The sequence below is a fragment of the Balaenoptera musculus genome, chromosome 9 (assembly GCF_009873245.2).
Source record: "Balaenoptera musculus isolate JJ_BM4_2016_0621 chromosome 9, mBalMus1.pri.v3, whole genome shotgun sequence".
NCBI lineage: Eukaryota > Metazoa > Chordata > Mammalia > Artiodactyla > Balaenopteridae > Balaenoptera > Balaenoptera musculus.
In genome coordinates, this window is record NC_045793.1 from 87,528,374 (window position 1) to 87,548,893 (window position 20,520).

General features: G+C 37.9%; 1 protein-coding gene across 1 annotated transcript in view; it reads right to left on the reverse strand.

The window, feature by feature from the left end:
* The window catches only part of FBXL13 (F-box and leucine rich repeat protein 13), a 165,435-nt gene that overhangs the window by 31,026 nt on the left and 113,889 nt on the right, over positions 1–20,520 (reverse strand). The window contains exons 13-15 of the mRNA XM_036862957.1: positions 20,339–20,501; positions 15,236–15,355; positions 14,227–14,353 (exon numbers count right to left, since the gene is read on the reverse strand). Coding sequence (XP_036718852.1) covers positions 14,227–14,353; positions 15,236–15,355; positions 20,339–20,501 — 410 coding nt within the window. The remainder of the gene's footprint in view (positions 1–14,226; positions 14,354–15,235; positions 15,356–20,338; positions 20,502–20,520) is intronic.

Genomic DNA, 20,520 nt, shown 5'->3' on the forward strand with positions numbered 1-20,520 from the left:
CACAACACTATGAGGAAAGTAATATTATAATTACTGTTTTAAAGAGAGGGTAATGGAGGCACAGAGAGGTTAAGTAACTTGCCTGAACTCTCACAGTGTTGTGACACCTGTAAGGATGTGAAGCCACACTCTGAACTCATGCTTTTAGTAACTTTTAGCCATGTAATGTTGTTACTCTTGTTGTTGTTGTTGTTTTGCCACTAAGCTGTACCTTGAGACCAGGACTGTGTAAGTTTAGTACTCCTATAACCTTGCATAGTGTTTGACACACAGTTGACAATGACAATGATTTGTGAATGAATGAGTAGTCTATTTACAAAATTATCTATTTTTATGGACCCAGTTTTCTCTTATCTTGCTGGCATACTCTCAGAATTCTTGGATGAAATCTAGTTCCCTTTGTAATTGTGTGAATCAGTGTTTACATTTATATAATGTTTCTTTCTGAAAGATTCGCTCTGTTTGGTGTTGCCTACCACATTCGCTAAGGAGTAAAGAACAAAACTTTTATTGGAAATATGTTTTATCTCAATTAACACATCCTCTTTCTAAAATCGTTGATAATGCTATCTTGTACAATGTCCATGAAAATGTATCTTAACCTCACAAGTGATCTTCCCTTTTATACTCTGGTTAGCAATTACAATTTTATAAAAATAATTTACCTTTTCTTCTTAATTATTTCTACTTACTTGATTATTAGTATGAATTTTGTATCATACTTCTTTTTAAAATGTGTCAACCTTTCCACCCTAATTTACCAACCTACAAGTCTAAAGGAAAGCAGACTTTGGTCAATACACAGAAATTGGTCCTCTATATGTTTATGGAGGGAAGGAAAATAAGCATCTCTGTTACCTGGAAATAGAACAAGTCACCTTGAGTCTACTTGCCTCCTACCTGATGGAGGTTGAGAGGAAAGTTATATCAACCAGATATTCTCCTTGAGGGAAATGACAAGCTCAGGTTGGTCACTTCTTTTTGCAATGATTTTAGTAGGCATTTTGCTGGAAACAGGAGAAAATTGACTGGAACTCCTATGAGGAAAACCACTATTGCTAGTGATGGGACCAGCAGATTCATATAAGGCCACTGGCTGGGAAGAAGGGCCTGGAATGGACTAAGGAGAGGTCCAGCTTCATATGAAAAAGTTCAGTAGGGCAGACTTCTAATGTGTTTTTTGTTTTTAATCCAAGGCAAATCCATTTGCCTCTGAGTTATTCTGCTTTCTTTTAACTCCCATTCTTTCTATTTCTTAAATCTCAAGTGATTTCATGTGCTTCCTCCTTTAGGGGTTGTGCTGCACTAAACCTCTGGCTTTATTTGTATGTGTGTTCCATGCAGATGGGTGGCCTCTTGAAAGCGTATCATCAGATTAAGACATGCAACTGTAAGCTCTCCCACTCCAGCTCAGATCATAGCTAAGAAAATGTAGAATTTTTAAAAGTCTAAGTGTTTGGTTTACAGGAAGGAAATGGTACCAGATCCATTCATTCCCTCACTCACTGACTCACTGATCAAATATTTTACATGCCTCTTATGTACTAAGCATTATGCTGGGCATCCCAAAGACAGGATGATCCAGCCTCTGCCCTCAAGAAACTTACAATTTGTAAGGAGACAGGCGTGGGAAAAAATATTAAAATATATTGAGCTGATTGCTTTATTGGAGGCATTATCAAGTACAGCGGAAGCACAAGGTAGGTAGATCCTAAGCCTGCCCAGGAATTCCAGAAGAGCTTCACACAGCTGAAACTTGAGGGATGAGCAAGAATTTACTAGGCGGCCAAGAAGAAAGGCTGTTTCAGACAGAGAGATTAACTCACAGAAATGGGAAGGCAAGGAGAGCATGACGTGTTTGCGGAGCCGTAGGAGAGTCAGTTCTATGTCTCTGGAGCACAGATGAAAGGTGGGAGTCATCTGGAAGTGAGGCTGCACAAGTAGGCAGGAACCACCTCAGGAAGAGCTTGGTTCTCCACACTAGACTATTTAGACTTTATGCTGAAAGCAATGTAGAGCTCCTGAAGAAGTCTGAGCAAGGAAGTGAAAGGCTCAGATTTGCATGCTGGAAGATCACACCACAGCAGAGTGGAGAACAGATTTGAGGACAGTGATACTTAACGCAAGAGAGGTTAGTAAGGAGAAATGGTGCTTGAACTATGGCAGTGGCAGCAGGGTTGGAGAGGAGGCAGGGGGACAGATATAGGAGATATTGTTAAAGTTCTCACATCGGCTTCTTTTTTTTCTTTGGCTAGAAATATCTGAAACTAAATGACCTTATAGCATACGCAATTAAAATTAAGATGGAAACAACACGCCAATATTCAATTAGGATTACTGGGTTTTTTTCTTTGTTTTGCAGTTCAATTTGAAAATAATTTGGGTGCTACCCAAATGAGGCCATCTTAAAGCATAACACCCCTCTAGGGGACTATGCTGTAATGTGGCAGGGATAAGATACAATATATTAGGAACTAAAGAACGCTTACTTATTTAGAAAACCATCTAGAGTAATTAATCTCACCATAAGATTTAAGTTTTCTTAAAGAGAGAATGGATCAATAAAATAAAACCTATTGATATTGCCTTGAAATGACCTAGGTTGAGAGTGTGATTTTTTTTTGTATTTTATTTAATTTATTTTTTTAAACAGCAGGTTCTTATTAGTTATCCATTTAATACGTATTATTGTATATATGTCAATCCCAATCTCCCAGTTCATCACACCACCACAACCATCCCCCCCCACCACTTTCCCCCTTTGGTGTCCATACGTTTGTTCTCTATATCTGTGTCTCAATTTCTGCCCTGCAAACCGGTTCATCTGTACCATTTTTCTAGGTTCCACATACATGTGTTAATATACAATATTTGCTTTTCTCTTTCTGACTTACTTCACTCTGTATTACAGTCTCTAGATCCATCCACGTCTCTACAGATGACTCAATTTTGTTCCTTTTTATGGCTGAGTAATATTCCATTGTATATATGTACCACAACTTCTTTATCCATTTGTCTGTTGATGGGCATTTAGGTCGCTTCCATGACCTGGCTATTGTAAATAGTGCTGCAATGAACATTGCGGTGCATGTGTCTTTTTGAATTTTGGTTTTCTCTGGGTATATGACCAGTAGTGGGATTGCTGGGTCATATGGTAATTCTATTTTTAGTTTTTTAAGGAACCTCCATACTGTTCTCCATAGTGGCTGTATCAATTTACATTCCCACCAACAGTGCAAGAGGGTTCTCTTTTCTCCACACCCCCTCCAGCATTTGTTGTTTGTAGATTTTCTGATGATGCCCATTCTAACTGGTGTGAGGTGATACCTCATTGTAGTTTTGATTTGCATTTCTCTAATAATTAGTGATGTTGAGCAGCTTTTCATGTGCCTCTTGGCCATCTGTGTGTCTTCTTTGGAGAAATATCTATTTAGGTCTTCCGCCCATTTTTGGATTGGGTTGTTGGTTTTTTTAATATTGAGCTGCATGAGCTGTTTATATATTTTGGAGATTAATCCTTTGTCCATTGATTCGTTTGCAAATATTTTCTCCCATTCTGAGGGTTGTCTTTTCATCTTGTTTGTAGTTTCCTTTGCTGTGCAAAAGCTTTTAAGTTTCATTAGGTCCCATTTGTTTCTTTTTGTTTTTATTTCCATTACTCTAAGAGGTGGATCAAACAAGATCTTGGTGTGATTTATGTCAAAGTGTTCTTCCTATGTTTTCCTCTAAGAATTTTACAGTGTCGGTCTTACATATAGGTCTCTAATCCATTTTGAGTTTCTTTTTGTGTATGGTGTTAGGAAGTGTTCTAATTTCAGTCTTTTACATGTAGCTGTCCAGTTTTCCCAGCACCACTTATTGAAGAGACTGTCTTTTCTCCATGTATATTCTTGCCTCCTTATCAAAAATAAGGTGACCATATGTGCATGGGTTTATCTCTGGGCTTTCTATCCTGTTCCATTCATCTATATTTCTGTTTTTGTGCCAGTACCATACTGTCTTCATTACTGTAGCTTTTGTAGTATAGTCTGAAATCCAGGAGCCTGATTCCTCCAGCTCCGTTTTTTTTTTTTTCTCAAGATTGCCCTGGCTATTCGGGGTCTTTTGTGTTTCCAAACAAATTGTGAAATTTTTTGTTCTAGTTCGGTGAAAAATGCCATTGGTAGTTTGATAGGGATTGCATTGAATCTGTAGATTGCTTTGGGTAGTATAGTCATTTTCACAGTGTTGATTGTTCCATCCAAAAACATGGTATATCTCTCCATCTGTTTGTATCATCTTTAATTTCTTTCATCAGTGTCTTATAGTTTTCTGCATACAGGTCTTTTGTCTCCCTAGGTAGGTTTATTCCTAGGTATTTTATTCTTTTTGTTGCAATGGTAAATGGGAGTGTTTCCTTAATTTCTCTTTCAGATTTTTCATCATTCGTGTATAGGAATGCAAGAGATTTCTGTGCATTAATTTTGTATCCTACAGCTTTACCAAATTCATTGATTAGCTCTAGTAGTTTTCTGGTGGCATCTTTAGGATTCTCTATGTATAGTATCATGTCATCTGCAAACAGTGACAGTTTTACTTCTTCTTTTCCAATTTGTATTCCTTTTATTTCTTTTTCTTCTCTGATTGCCGTGGCTAAAACTTCCAAAACTATGTTGAATAATAGTGGTGAGAGTGGACATCCTTGTCTTGTTCCTGATCTTAGAGGAAATGCTTTCAGTTTTTCACCATTGAGAATGATGTTTCCTGTGGGTTTGTTGTATATGGCCTTTATTATGTTGAGGTAGGTTCCCTCTATGCCCACTTTCTGAAGAGTTTTTATCATAAATGGGTGTTGAATTTTGTCAAAAGCTTTTTCTGCATATATTGAGATGATCATATGGTTTTTCTTCTTCAATTTGTTAATGTGGTGTATCACATTGATTGATTTGCGTATATTGAAGAATCCTTGCATCCCTGGGATAAATTCCACTTGATCATGGTGTATGGTCCTTTTAATGTGTTGTTGGATTCTGTTTGCTAGTATTTTGTTGAGGATTTTTACATCTATATTCATGGGTGATATTGGTCTGTAATTTTCTTTTTTTGTAGTATCTTTGTCTGGTGTTGGTATCAGGGTGATGGTGGCCTCATAGAATGAGTTTGGGAGTGTTCCTTCTTCTGCGATTTTTTGGAAGAGTTTGAAAAGGATGGGTGTTAGCTCTTCTCTAAATGTTTGATAGAATTCACCTGTGAAGCCATCTGGTCCTGGACTTTTGTTTGTTGGAAGATTTTAAATCACAGTTTCAATTTCATTACTTGTGATTGGTCTGTTCATATTTTCTGTTTCTTCCTGGTTCAGTCTTGGAAGGTTATACCTTTCTAAGAATTTGTCCATTTCTTCCAGGTTGTCCATTTTATTGGCATAGAGTTGCTTGTAGTAGTCTCTTAGGATGCTTTGTATTTCTGTGGTGTCTGTTGTAACTTCTCCTTTTTCATTTCTAATTTTATGGATTTGAGTCCTCTCCCTTGTTTTCTTGATGAGTCTGGCTAATGGTTTATCAATTTTGTTTATCTTCTCAAAGAACCAGCTATTAGTTTTATTGACCTTTGCTATTGTTTTCTTTTTTTCTATTTCATTTATTTATGCTCTGATCTTTATGATTTCTTTCCTTCTGCTAACTTTGGGTTTTGTTTGTTTCTCTTTCTCTAGTTCCTTTAGGTGTAAGGTTAGATTGTTTATTTGAGATTGTTGTTTCTTAAGGTAGGCTTGTATTGCTATAAACTTCCCTCTTACAACTGCTTTTGCTGCATCCCATAGGTTTTGGATCGTCGTGTTTTCATTGTCATTTGTCTCTAGGTATTTTTTGATTTCCTCTTTGATTTCTTCAGTGATCTCTTGGTTATTCAGTAATGTATTGTTTAGCCTCCATGTGTTTATGTTTTTTACGTTTTTTTCCCTGTAATTTATTTCTTTATTTTTAAATTAATTATTTATTTATTTATTTATTTTTGGCTGTGTTGGGTCTTCGTTTCTGTGCAAGGGCTTTCTCTAGTTGTGACAAGTGGGGGCCACTCTTCATCGCGGTGCGCGGGCCTCTCACCATCGCGGCCTCTCTTGTTGTGGAGCACAGGCTCCAGACGTGCAGGCTCAGTAGTTGTGGCTCACGGGCCTAGTTGCTCCGTGGCATGTGGGATCTTCCCAGACCAGGGCTCGAACCCATGTCCCCTTCATTGGCAGGCAGATTCTCAACCACTGTGCCACCAGGGAAGCCCCCTGTAATTGATTTCTAATCTCATAGTGTTGTGGTCAGAAAAGATGCTTGATATGATTTCAGTTTTCTTAAATTTACTGAGGCTTGATTTGTGACCCAAGATATGATCTTTCTTGGGGAATATTCCGTGTGCACTTGAGAAGAAAGCGTAATCTGCTGTTTTGGGATGGAATGTCCTATAAATATCAATTAAATCTATCTGGTCTACTGTGTCATTTAAAGCTTGTGTTTCCTTATTAATTTTCTGTTTGGACGATCTGTCCATTGGTGTAAGCGAGGTGTTAAAGTCCCCCACTATTATTGTGTTACTGTCGATTTCCTCTTTTATAGCTGTTAGCAGTTGCCTTATGTATTGAGGTGCTCCTATGTTGGGTGCATATATATTTATAATTGTTATATCTTCTTCTTGGATTGATCCCTTCATCATTATGTAGTGTCCTTCCTTGTCTCTTGTAACATTCTTTATTTTAAAGTCTATTTTATCTGATATGAGTATTGCTACTCTAGCTTTCTTTTGATTTTCATTTGCATGGAATATCTTTTTCCATTCCCTCACTTTCAGTCTGTATGTGTCCCTAGGTCTGAAGTGGGTCTCTTGGAGACAGCATATGTATGAGTCTTGTTTTTGTATCCATTCAGCGAGCCTGTGTCTTTTGGTTGGAGCATTTAATCCATTCACGTTTAAGGTACTTATTGATATGTATGTTCCTATTACCATTTTCTTAATTGTTTGGGGTTTGTTTTTGTAGGTCCTTTTCTTCTCCTGTATTTCCCACTTAGAGAAGTTCCTTTAGCATTTATTGTAGAGCTAGTTTGGTGGTGCTGAATTCTCTTAGCTTTTGCTTGCCTGTAAAGCTTTTGATTTCTCCATCGAATCTGAATGAGATCCTTGCCAGGTAGAGTAATATTGGTTATAGGTTCTTCCCTTTCATCACTTTAAATATGTCATGCCACTCCCTTCTGACGTGTGGAGTTTGTGCTGAGAAATCAGTTGTTAACGTTATGGGAGTTCCATTATATGTTATTTGCCATTTTTCCCTTGCTGCTTTCAGTAATTTTTCTTTGTCTTTAATTTTTGCCAGTTTGATTACTGTGTGTCTCAGCATGTTTCTCCTTGGGTTTATCCTGTATGGGACTCTCTGCACTTCCTGGACTTGGGTGGGTATTTCCTTTCCCATGTTAAGGAAGTTTTTGACTATAATCTCTTCAAATATTTTCTCTGGTCTTTCTCTCTCTCTTCTCCTTCTGGGACCCCTATAATGCGAATGTTTTTGCGTTTAATGTTGTCCCAGAGGTCTCTTAGGCTGTCTTCATTTCTTTTCATTCTTTTTTCTTTATTCTGTTCCACAGCAGTGAATTCCACCATTCTGTCTTCCAGGTCACTTATCCGTTCTTCTGCCTCAGTTATTCTGCTATCGATTCCTTCTAGTGTAGCTTTCATTTCAGTTATTGTATTGTTCATCTCTGTTTGTTTGTTCTTTAATTCTTCTAGGTCTTTGTTAAACATTTCTTGCATCTTCTCGATCTTTGCCTCCATTCTTTTTCTGAGGTCTTGGATCATCTTCACTATCATTATTCTGAATTCTTTTTCTGGAAGGTTGCCTATCTCCACTTCATTTAGTTGTTTTTCTGGGGTTTTATCTTGTTCCTTCATGTGGTACATAGCCCTCTGCCTTTTCATTTTGTCTATCTTTCTGTGAATGTGGTTTTTGTTCCACAGGCTGCAGGATTGTAGTTCTTCTTGCTTCTGATGTCTGCCCTCTGGTGGATGAGGCTATCTAAGAGGCTTGTGAGAGTGTGATTTTCTGATAATTACAGATAGCATGCCTAATGTTTAGTATTTATAAAATTACATCCAGAATATCTTAAAAGGCATTATTAGCTTATGTCAAGATGCTACAGCTATTGTCAGGAACATCAGTGATTACTTGCTTAGCATCTACCTACTCAAGCACAAGAATGGAAGGAGGAGCATCCCAAGCAGAAAGTACAATATATATAAAGATCCTGAGGTAGGAAAGAATTTGGCTTGTTTGAGGAGCTTGAAAGTGGCAGTGGGGCTTGAGGAAAGAGAATGAGAGGAGCAGGGACATGAAATGACATCAGAGGGGTTGGCAGGCATCTGTTTAATTAATGGTAAATGTTCTTTCAAATTTTGGTCTTTCTCCGATTTTATTTGTTTTATTAGACATTGTTGGTTGTTCCCTCAACATTCCACACATGACTACAGTCACCTGATTCTCTTACAACGTTTTTCATCTTCTATCTTTAGCATCCTTCATGGATTCATCTTCTTCCCATTCTTTAAATATTGGTGTTCTATTGTGGTCTTCCTGGGTGCACATCTCTCCATACTCCCTACACTGTCTCTCAGGATCTTGGCCACGTTCACACCTCCATGCTGATGACTCCTAAATCTGAGTCTCCCTTCAGGATCTCTCTCCCAAGCCTTTGGCCTGAATATCCCACACACTCTAACTCAGTCTGATAAAACTGAAATCACCTTTCCCTCAAAACCTGTTACTTTTCCTACATTACCTAACTTTCTTGCAGGTAGGACTTCCATCCACCCAAAGCCAGATTTTGGAATCATTCTTATCCTCCCCCTCACCCCCAGGCTCTTATCTTCCACATCTAATCAGTCATCAAGTTCCTTCAATTTTACCTCCTAAATAGTCTTGAATATGTTCTTTCCATACTACTTCTGTCCTCTGACCTAGTTCAAGAACTTCTCATCTCTTTCTTTAACTACTGAAGTAACTCCCACTGGTCTCCCCTCCAGTCTGTCACCCAGAGAATAACCCACATAATCTAAAATGGGTGGCTGACTCTGACTGTGGCTCCCCTTCTAGGTGCTACTTCATCATCCATTGATTCAAGTCCAGGCTCCTTGGGGATAACATGATATTCCCTCAGTGACATCTCCTTTTCACAGTATATTCTAGCAGTACTAAGCTACGTAAAGTTCCTTGAACAAGCATGCATTTGCATGCTTCTGTGTTAGACAGACTGAGTTAATAGATCCTTTCCTCTGCTTCCTCTACCACTACACCTGCCACACCATAATTAAATTAGTCACACCCTTCCAAATTGGGCTGCAGGGAACAGATCTTACTCACATTTGGTGCCCTAGACCTCAGCATTTGTTCCTTCATTCAATGTGTATTTTTTGAGTGTCTACTACCCCCAGGGTTCTGGGAAAACAGCAGTGAACAAAACAAAGTCTCAGCCTCATGGATCTCACCTTCTAGTGAGGGGACTCCAGGAGATGGCCTACACAATTGGCACTCATGGTGAAAACTTTTGAAAATCAGGCAAATGAAAGAGTCTTCTTAAACCTCTGTCTAAGCATACTGTCTGGAACATTGCTCTGACTCATTTTTCCTTTAAACAAGTATGGTGGTGACTAAAACAATTTAAGCAACAGATTGAACTGCCCTAACTGTGGATCCTGTGGTCTTCAGCAAATGATAGTTCTCCTAACTAGAGTGGAAAACATTTTCCTGTATACACGGAGATGTAACCTTATATTCAAACAATCCTCTGGGGTGAGTAGAGAACAAATAACATCCCACTGAATTAGACATTAAGAAAAAGTTATAGAAAATTAAAGAATTTTAAAGATAGCTTAAAATACCATCACATTAATGAGCTATTTCCTTCACTTACAAACCCTATGCTGTTTATATTAGAAGAGAAAAATTGATGTTTTTCCTCTTTCTATAAAATATGCTTATTAGATAACTTCCTAAACAACTTTTATTCATGGATGACGTAATACATTAGTCACTATTCTCCACAAAAGGAATGGCTGAAGACAATAAAATAATTATAAAAAATGTATAAAGTTTGAAATAACTGTGTTCTCTTCTTGGCTTCCCCCATTTAAATTAGCTCTCTCAATTAAACACCTTTTTGGATTTCTAAATATCTGTAGTTTTGCCTTTGCTGCTTAACTTCCTCATAAGTATCCATGATTTTCTGAACACAATGCCCCGTCACCCACTGCAACCCTAGAGAGCTTTTCTACCTCCAAGGAGTAAATTTCACTGATTTCCCTGCTTATTTCCAGAGCTCTTGTACCTCTCTATAAAGCTGTCTTGCAGGTGACTCAAACTAAACATGCCTATTTTCCCAACCTGTAGCCAACCTGTTCCTCTCCCTATGGAAGGGACACAGCTCAGTAAAGGACACCACCATTTATAGAGACGCTCAAGCCAAAAATCTGGTATCATCCTTGATTCCCTCTCTCTCTTCCTTACCCCCATACTCCTTCTGTCCCTAGCTCCTGTTGATTCTTTCTTCTAAATGTCCCTCAATCTGCTGTGCCAGCCCTACTACCATCTCCCTGGTTATAGCCCTAATATAGACCCTCATAATTTTTCACGTGAATTACTGCTTTATAATTGGTCACTAGTGCATCTATCATCTCCATGTCTATCCAGCAGATAGAGTGACCTTTTCAAAATGTCAGTCTGACTGTGTTACTGTCTAATTGACAATACTGAATGTCCTTCCATTGCCAACAAGGCAGAGAACAAATTCCTCACTGTGGCTTCTGGACCCCTCATGACCTGGCCCCCGCCTACCTCTCAAACATCATCTCTCACCACTCTCCTCCTAATCCAGCTATACCCAAATGTGCAGATTTCCTTGATGCGACCATACTCTCAACCTCTTTACCTTTGTGCGAGCTATTTCTTTGGCTCACCACATACTCTTTCTCCTTCTCTTGTAAAAGAAGATCTTCTCTGACTCTCTGAGCCAGGTTAAGTTTCCCATCTGTTTGTTTCCCACACCCATCATGTTTTGTAACCACTTGTCTCACGTCTGTCTTCCACTAGAATGTAAGGGCTAGGAGGAGGGGCCCTGTCTGTTTTCTTCATTCCAGTATCCCCAGCACCAAGCACAATGTAATTAGAGTAAATATTTGTTAACTAAGTAAGTAGTGTGATTCTAACTAAAAACTCACTATTGAAAAGAATTGTGAGTGAACATAATTATTAGAAAACATAAATTGTTTTTTTCCCAAAGGCATAAGTGGTCACATTTGATCTCTGGTGAATATCTGTAACATTCCAGAGTTTAAATCTTGAATGTTAAGTCTATAGTCATATTTGCACTTCATCAGACCTACAATCCAGGCTGGTGTTTAGCTGCCCCGAGTTGACATCTGGGCTGACTCATTTTAATTTGACTGTTTGAGGTTAGCTTCCACAGCTGTTGTAGCACTATGTTGTCAATCATTTGACTTTTAGATCACAATTTAACTGACTTGGAGGAGGAAAACAACAGCCTTCAGAAGACTTTTCAGTCTTTTAGCAGAAAACAACTAGCTTTCTTCTCCATAGGTGCTCTTTCAGATTGTGTATATTCTTTACAAAAAAATTAAAACAGTGAATGGGACTTGAGGCTATATTCCTAAGTTTTTAACTTTTCCTCAGTTAAAAATTTTAATATGTGGTCTTCGAAAATAAAAACTGAGCTTTTCGCAAATGCTAAAAACTAGGATAGAGCATCTAAGCCTACCTTCGTTAATTCAACAAATGTTCACCAGATAGTTCAGGCTTGTGATGAGTGCTGTGGTGGAATTATATTTTGATGTACTTTATAATGTGCTTTGATCCTTCTTGTTACCCTGTGACCCTTCAGACAACAGCTGGGCCTTCTACTTATATGTGTCAGGGAAGGGTTTTTACAGAACAACACAGGACAAAAACATCCTAGACTTGTAAGCTTTAAATTCTAAACCCTGAAAGACTTGGAACATGACATTTTTAAAAACCATGTAATCAGTTGGAACATTTCTTCCACCCTCAGATTAGACAAAGAATCTGTGCCAAGAGAAGAGACGGGGAGCAAAGAAAAGAAGAGGGGAGAGGAGCAGAGGGGGAAGGAGAAGAGAAAGGAGAGAAGAGAGGAAGGGAGAGAGAAGGTGGGGAAGGAGGGGAGGGTGGAGGAAGAAGAGGGGAAGGGAGAGCAGGAGGGAAGCAAAAGAATGAGGTGCTGGGATACAGGGCCCTGTTCCAGACCTCCCTGGACTCTATCTCCGGATAGGTTTGGGGGTCTAAGAGTACATGAGAACTCATTCTGCTTTTCCCTGGTATGGCTGTGCAAAGCAACAAGGCAGCAGAGTTTTCCTATGCTCATCATTGTACCAGCTAAGATCTAATGAGGAAAATAAAAACAACTCTAATTTCAAACTGAGGAAATTTAATTGTGAAAGAGAATTGACTAAATAGGTGTTAGAAAACTGAGGAGCCTAATGGAATAATGACAAAATCTAGAGATTTAGCAGCAGGAAACCACTACCACCCCTATGCTGGAAGGACAATGGGAAGCAATGGTGTTTATTAGAGCCCAGAGTCCAAGGTCATGAGGGAAGCTAGAACCACAGCAGTTCTGACTAAAGGGAGTAGATCACAAAAGACATGCAGCTGATGATAATAATGAAAGGAAAGGTGGAGGAAAACCCCGGCCTCTCCCTTCTTCTGACCCTCCCATTGTGCACAAATGCCTCACAAGCACCAAACCCAACTGGAATCTAACTGACGTGAATCAGCCATTCTGTAGGAGAGTGAGAAGGGTGAGGCATGGGTCTGAGGGCAAATACACCCAGATGTAACAGCAGGAAAACGTCTGCAGGGGATGCCTGGGATTGTGGACCTAAGAAGGCCTCACAGAGTCCCCATGCCCCAGGATGACCCAGAGGGGCCCAGAGCAAGGGCCCCTATGACAAAGGAGCCTGAAGACTTGAAGGGGGGCTTAGAGCCAGGAAAGGGAAGACACATCAGGAATTTACCTGGAAGGAAACCAAATGGGCCCTCAGACATCTCACTGGATTCCACCTTGGACAAAAGACAGCATTGAGAAGACCAGGCTTGATTCCACCGTGAGTTGACTACATGTAACTGCCCTGAGCTCCCACTCTCATACTACATTTAGACAACACTCCAAGGAAGGGGAGAGGAGACCACCTAGCAGAATGGAGGCTGAATCTAAATTCACTCTTAGATAAAGAAAGGAAAGAACCTGAACCAATGAACAGACATAGTTATTTAAAAGAGCCCACTGACTATGTAGGGAAGGATGGCCATATAACACAGGTGTCACTAATGCAGTGAGAAACAGAAACAGGTCATGTTAAAGAATGCACTGTGGCTGGAGATGTACATAGAGAAGTTCCTGTACTTGCCTGTAAGGTAGGACTTCTCAGAGAAGACCTCAGAGACAGGTGATATTTGATGAGCTTGAGGGATGAATAGGGATTTAGCAAGCAGATGGGGGAGAGATCCTCACCTCTGTTGTCTTCTTCTATCCCTCCCAATGCTCTGATTTTCAAGAGAAGCCAGTACATTCCTTATCTAACTACAGTCCATTAAAGTCTTTCAGAAACATGACAGATCTCTGGGTTTATCTTCATTTTGATTAGTAAATGGGGCAGTGCTGGAATGATAGGATAGGTGTGACCTGTGTTTCAACTCTGACGAGTAGCAACAGTAGCTTGCAAGAAATGAGTTTCTTAAAATGTATCCTCTTATAGATTTGTAGAGGCCATTTTTAGACTTCAGTTTTGAACTAAGGACTTGGATCTCAAGACACTCAGGTAGTCTTATAGAATATACAATACACAGGAAAAATATACCTAAGCCATCCAAAATATATCTCCACAATAACCAAATGTCTATAATTGAAACACATTTCAGATCTATCACATAAAACTCTGATCTGTCAGGACTTTCCTCAAAATATTGTGTTTTGCCATTTTTTAAAGCACAGAAACAAGACCATTGATTTACAAATAACCTCACCTATCGCTATTCCAGAAACAATATTCCCAAACTTGCCCTTTATAATCCAATATTCTAAGAAATAAAAATAACTGTTGTTCTCTCCATTGTTTACAAAATGGAAAATGATTATATTACAGAAAGCAATAGAAGTCATTGAATTGTTTGAACACTTTTTTTTTTACCTCATTAGAGATGTCTGTTCCAGAGAGATCTACTGATACCAAAGAAAAGATGTTTACAATAAATTCAACTCCTAGGTCAGTCAGATGTTCACAATTTCGTAAACTCAAGTAGTTTAAATTAGAGCAGCTGAAAGAAAGTAGCATGAAGAATTCATTTTAGCTTTTAATCACACTGTCAGTAGAAATTTCTTCATATTAAAAACTACTTGGGGAAAGCAAATGCTATTGAAACAAGGATTTTCCTTTTCTTGTCATAAAAGTAAGCTTAAAAGTGTAAATAATTGGGACTTCCTTGGCTGTCCAGTGGTTAGGACTCCGCGCTTCCACTGCAGGGGTCGTGGGTTCGATCCCTGGTCGGGAATTAAGATCCCACATGCCGTGGGCAGCACGGCCAAGAAAAAAAAAAAGTGGAAATAATTGACATTACAAAGTTGATTGAAAGAGAGGTGGATTACTGTATAAAACATTCTGTGATTTCATTTCATATTGCAATTTCTAATAAGAAAAAAATATACTACACGCATACAAAAACTATCACGTAAATACCACGATGAATGACCACTAAAAGTGCAAAGTTAAATTTCTCACTTACCCTTACAAGTTTGCTACAAGAATTGTACTTAACTCCTTAATGTACACAAGTAAACAGGGTCAAGAATAAACCCACCAGCTTGAATATCCCTTGGGAAACGCTGTAAAGGTTTACATAGAGATGTTATTCTTGAAAAGTACAGAGAAGTCACCCAGGTATAGCTATTCATAACTTCATGAGTGATTCCATCTCAAACTTTCTCCAAGTTGAAATTTAATAAGAAACGTCTTAGATATAGTCAAAAGATTAATTCATTCCATGACTCCAATGTCTTATTTCATTTTGCTGAATATTGGACCAGCTTCTGGGCATCCCTTATGTTTTCCAAATGGCTTCAAAAGTCTATCTCTGATTTGTCCTATTAACAAATAGACAATTACTAATAACATGATGTAAAATACTATTGTTTTATCATACCGCTCTGATAGTTTTGCAATAGAGGCATCACCCAAGTGGATACAGTTACTTAAATTTAGCTCTCTTATCTTTGTGCTTGCAGGACCATCAAGAAACTGCTTTAGTCCCATGTCACCAATTCTGTAGGAAAGAGTAAGAAAAGCTCTACATGTGATTTTATGTATAAATATGTAGAATACTATTAAAATAATAGTTACTACACCCAATACATTCCAAAATAGCAAGGTGATATCTATATCTGGTATTTTGCCAGCATTTTTAAACCAAATTTGATTATATAGCTTTTATTTTAATAGAAAATATGTAAATGATAGTAATGGGAGAAACGTTACTAAAAATGCTATTCCTATTCATTTGTTCATTTAATTAGGTGGCCTAATTATTAATAAGACAGATAGCCTATAAGGTTTCTTCCCTGGGGTTAAAATGTGATCATGTTAAACAGTGCCTGATGCAATCTCCTGCAAAAGAAAAAGACCAAAACTTAGGATAGGGAGAACCACGCCTAACAGTCAAACTACTGTCAAAATCTTGGAGGAATTTCCACTAAGTACAAGTCAATTTAGCTGGACTGGAAACCTAATAAGTTACCTAAAGATCCTTTCTTTCTGAAGCAGAGAAAATCTGATGCTGTAAGAGGATCTTGACCTCAGTCTTCCCACACTGTCCTTAATCATAGACACCTATGTGTCAATGCCACCCCTCCCACCCCTCCCATGTAAGTTCAGACTTATAAATGATTCTCTAAATTATAAATAGTCAACAAGAAACACATTTATAATAAAATGACAACAAAAACGAAGAAAATTGTGTGGTGGTATTAGGTAAAGGTAAATAAAATTAACACGGGGTGATAATTTTACATTGAGTTAGAATACTGTACTAGTAAAAATATTAAACAAGACTAACAGGGTAATTTTACATTGATTAGGTATCACCCCAATGAAGATAATATGGTTGGGTACAGAATTTGGGGATCATATTCTTTCCTGCCATGAAACTGCATACAGTGAAATGGTGTAATGATGTAACCATTTTAAAATATATATATATGTGTGTATGTGTGATCAAAAAAAAATCAGACTATCCATAGAAATTAACACAACATTGTAAATCAACTATACTTCAATAAAATAATTTTTTTTTTTAAATCAGGTTGGTTAAGACTCCATGCTTCCAGTGCAGGGGGCACAGGTTCGATCCCTGGTTGGGGAACTAAGATCCCACATGCTGTGCAGTGCAGCCAAAAAAAAACCAAAAAACAGGGCTTCCCTGGTGGCGCAGTGGTTGAGAATCTGCCTGCTAATGCAGGGGACACGGGTTCGAGCCCTGGTCTGGGAAGATCCCACATGCCACGGAGCAACTGGGCCCGTGAGCCACAACTACTGAGCCTGCGCGTCTGGAGCCTGTGCCCCGCAACGGGAGGGGCCGCGATAGTGAAAGGCCCGCGCACCGCGATGAAGAGCGGTCCCCGCACCGCGATGAAGAGTGGCCCCCGCTTGCCGCAACTAGAGAAAGCCCTCGCACGAACCGAAGACCCAACACAGCCAAAAATAAATAAATAAATAAATAAAGTAAAAAAAAAAAAAAAAAAAACCAGAAAACAACCCCGCCCCCCCAAAAAAACCTAAAAAATCAGGCTGACCTTGGATTTCTCCTCTGCAACAGAAATACCAAACATATAAATGTATATATATAATATAACAATATAAACAATATTAATTAAAATACCAATTATAAATATATTTTCTGTTACAGAAGAGAAATCCAAGGCCAGTCTGACTTTTTTTTGGTAATTTTCGTCATGAACTTTTATGCAACATATAATATAGCATAAATACAAAATGAAAGAAAAATAAAAATTCAAAAAGAACATAATTTTGTATTAGACTTAGCTTTTGACAAACAAAAAAGGGGCATAAAGTTTAAGTAATATAATTAATGTAATTTAAGTTCCATGGACTATTCATATATATTCAACATGATAAACAACATAACCATCATCTTTTTCACCAGCATTACCCCTAAATAAAGATCCCAAAAGACAGAAATTGTACAGGCCGTATTTTTGTACCATGATGTCATAAAATGAAAAATTAGTAACAGTGATAATTAGATATAAACTACATGGATATCTGAATCATTTTTAATAAATAATTCTTGGGTAAAGTGAAAATCAGATAAGTATTATAAAACTATATATCTTTCCAAAATTTATATATTTAACATAATTTCAATTAATATCTCAATAGGATTTTTTCTGAAATATGACAAAATTATTCTAAAGTTCACTTGGAAGAATAAACTGGCAAAAATATCTAATAACTTAAAAGAAGACTACTAATAAAGAGAGTCTCATTCTTTTAGATATTAAAACATATTATAAAGCAGTAATAATAATAAAGGATAACATTTCTTGAGTGCTTATTATGTGCCAGACACTATTCTAAGTATATTACATGAATTAACTTATTTGATCCTCACAACAATCCTGAGTGTATACTCTTCATTTTCCCCATTTTACAGATAAAGTACTGTGCAAGATTAGACAGAAAACAGATAAATGAATGGAACAGAAAAGATAGCCTGAAAACAGACATTTATATACTAACACACACACACACACATATACTGACATGTGTATGTGTATATATATGGATGTGTATATATAGATGTATATATACATTTATATGATAATCCTGGAGGCATAAAAGTCAATAGAAAAGGACTTTTCAGGTAATGGTCCAAGTTAATGGGTTAATGCATTTAATCCTAAACCTGGCTGCGCATCAGAAGCACCCATGTTGTTTTTTTAAAAATATACAAGCTAGTGTTCCATCCCTAGATATTCAGATTCAGTAGCTCTGGGGTAGGCCTTGGGCATATGTAGTTTTATTCAGCTCTTCAGGTGATTCTGCTGCCCTGGAATTTTCACTTTTAAATCATATATATTTTTGAAATTTATCTTTTTATTACTGATTCCTAATTTAACTGCATTGTAGTTAGAGAATATAGTTTGTTCGTTACCAATACTATGAAAGTTGTGGGAACTTGCTTTAAAACTTCATACATAGTCCATTTTTTGAAGGGTTGATATGTGGTTGAGAAAAATGTATACTTTGACTCTCAAACTTCCTGTTTTAGGTGTATCTCTTATAGATGAATTTTAAAAATCTAATCTAAAACGCTGATATTAAACCTTCTCTGTCTTTTGTTATACTCCATCACATTTTTCTTCTTCTTTTTTCACTCTGCTGTCATTTCTTCAGTTATCTTCTAGCTTTGTACTTCTCTCTTCAGTGAGTTCTAACCTGCTGATTAGCAATTCATTTTCTTTATTTCAATAACTATATTTTTTATTTCTAAAAGTTAGTTTTTCAAGTAAATCTGGTTATTTTTATCACATTTTGTTGTCTGCTCATATTTCTGGTTCCATTATTTATTTCTTCAAATATTTCATACATAGTTACTTAATATTCTATGATAATTCTAATATATGAATTATGGAAGTTCAAATTTATTTTGCTTCATGGTGACTTATATCTTTGTACATTTGATGGTCTTTAATTGTGAGCACCTATTTATTTGACTTTAACCTATGGGAATTTTGGACGCCTAAAGAGAAGGTGCTTTCCTTCAGAAAAGCTTTGAGCTAACTTCTTCCAGGGGCCTAGGTACTATCTACCTGATACCACTTTGTCCACCTTGAAGAGGTCCAGACACTGCAGAAGTCTCATCCTGCTTCCCTATCTTGAGTCTTGCTAAAACTGATTGTCTTAATGCCAATGTTGAAATGAACATTTATGCTCATAGCAGCTCTATCTTTATGTTTGCTTGGTATTCACTGTTCGTCTTAGAGAGTCTACTCATTGAGAAGGTGGTGAAGAATCATGATATTGGATATTTCTAGTACGCTTTGTGGGCTCAGCAATGTATTGAAAGTATGTTTCATCCAGGATCTAAATTGTTTGTAGCAAGGAGTCCTTTGAAGTGTTTTGTCAACTATACTGCTGGACGCAGAAAAACCTCCATTTCTTTTTAAAATTATGTAACCTGCAGAAGCCTGAGTGAAATATATGAATGCAATTCAATTTTATTTCACATGTTAATACAGATAGGATTAGCTGTTACACACACACACACACACACACACACACATCCTGCTTGCATTATGGTGCCAGCTTGCTCATGAGCTTGCAACCAAGATGCCAACTGGAACTTTAATCATCCGAAGGATTGACTGAGGGTGGAGGGTCTGCTTCCAAGTTCACTCACATGGCTGTTGACAGGAGGCCTCAGTTCCTTGCTGGCTGTTGACTGGAGGCTTCATTTCGTAATCCAGGTTTTACCCATTTCAAATCCTGTCTTTACCTCCCCTCCCCAACCCATGGTGCCTCCCCATTTTAATATAGGGAATATGGGTTAAGATTTTGTGTAGCTTAGCTTATTACTCTGACTTGTCTTATGTTTTCCCAAATATTAACCAATTTCATTGTAGATCAAACGCTATTTTGTTATCATCTGGCCCTTTAATATTATAAGAAATTTATACAGGCAAGAGGCTGAGATATCCACTGGGGAAGAAATTTTAGCAAGAATTTGATCCTTGCCCACCTGAGAATACCAGGATAGAAGCCCATTTGTAACCCAGCTAAAGAAAGGGTTTCAGTAAGAACTTGCCATCTGTCCATCTGTGAGCAAACCCACACAGAGGAGAAATCTAACTAGTACCCAAGAGGAAACACTTCAGTAAGATTGGTTCTTCATAAGCAAGTTGGAAAGTCCATTTGGGAAAAAGACCTATTAACTGAACTAGCTGTGAGAACCTTCACTAGGAAAGGTAGCCCATAAGTGTTCCAGCAAATTCATTTAATCTTACAAGGGCCTGTGATTCCACATATCCTGAGCGTTCCCTGACAGTCTCCCCATGCCCCCACGTAACTAGTCTGGGTTGGGTGCCCCTCCTTTGTTTTACCACAGAACTCTGCATTTACCTGCACTTGCACTCCTGACTTTCATGTTTACTCTCCTAACCAATGAGCATCTTGAGGAAGTCTGGAACATTCTAGATAATCAGTGTTTCTTGACTGAATGACTCATTACCTTACACAATTTGCCAGATTCAACACAGTAAGTTGCTTCAAAGGTGAGAGTGACTTGAGGCTACCATCTGTTATTCCCTTGCAGTCCACCATGTAAATATGACTGATATTTGGAGAATTCTTGTCTATAAATTTGAAGCACGCATCGGTAATCCTTTTATTTCCTGTTTTAAAAAAAAAGAG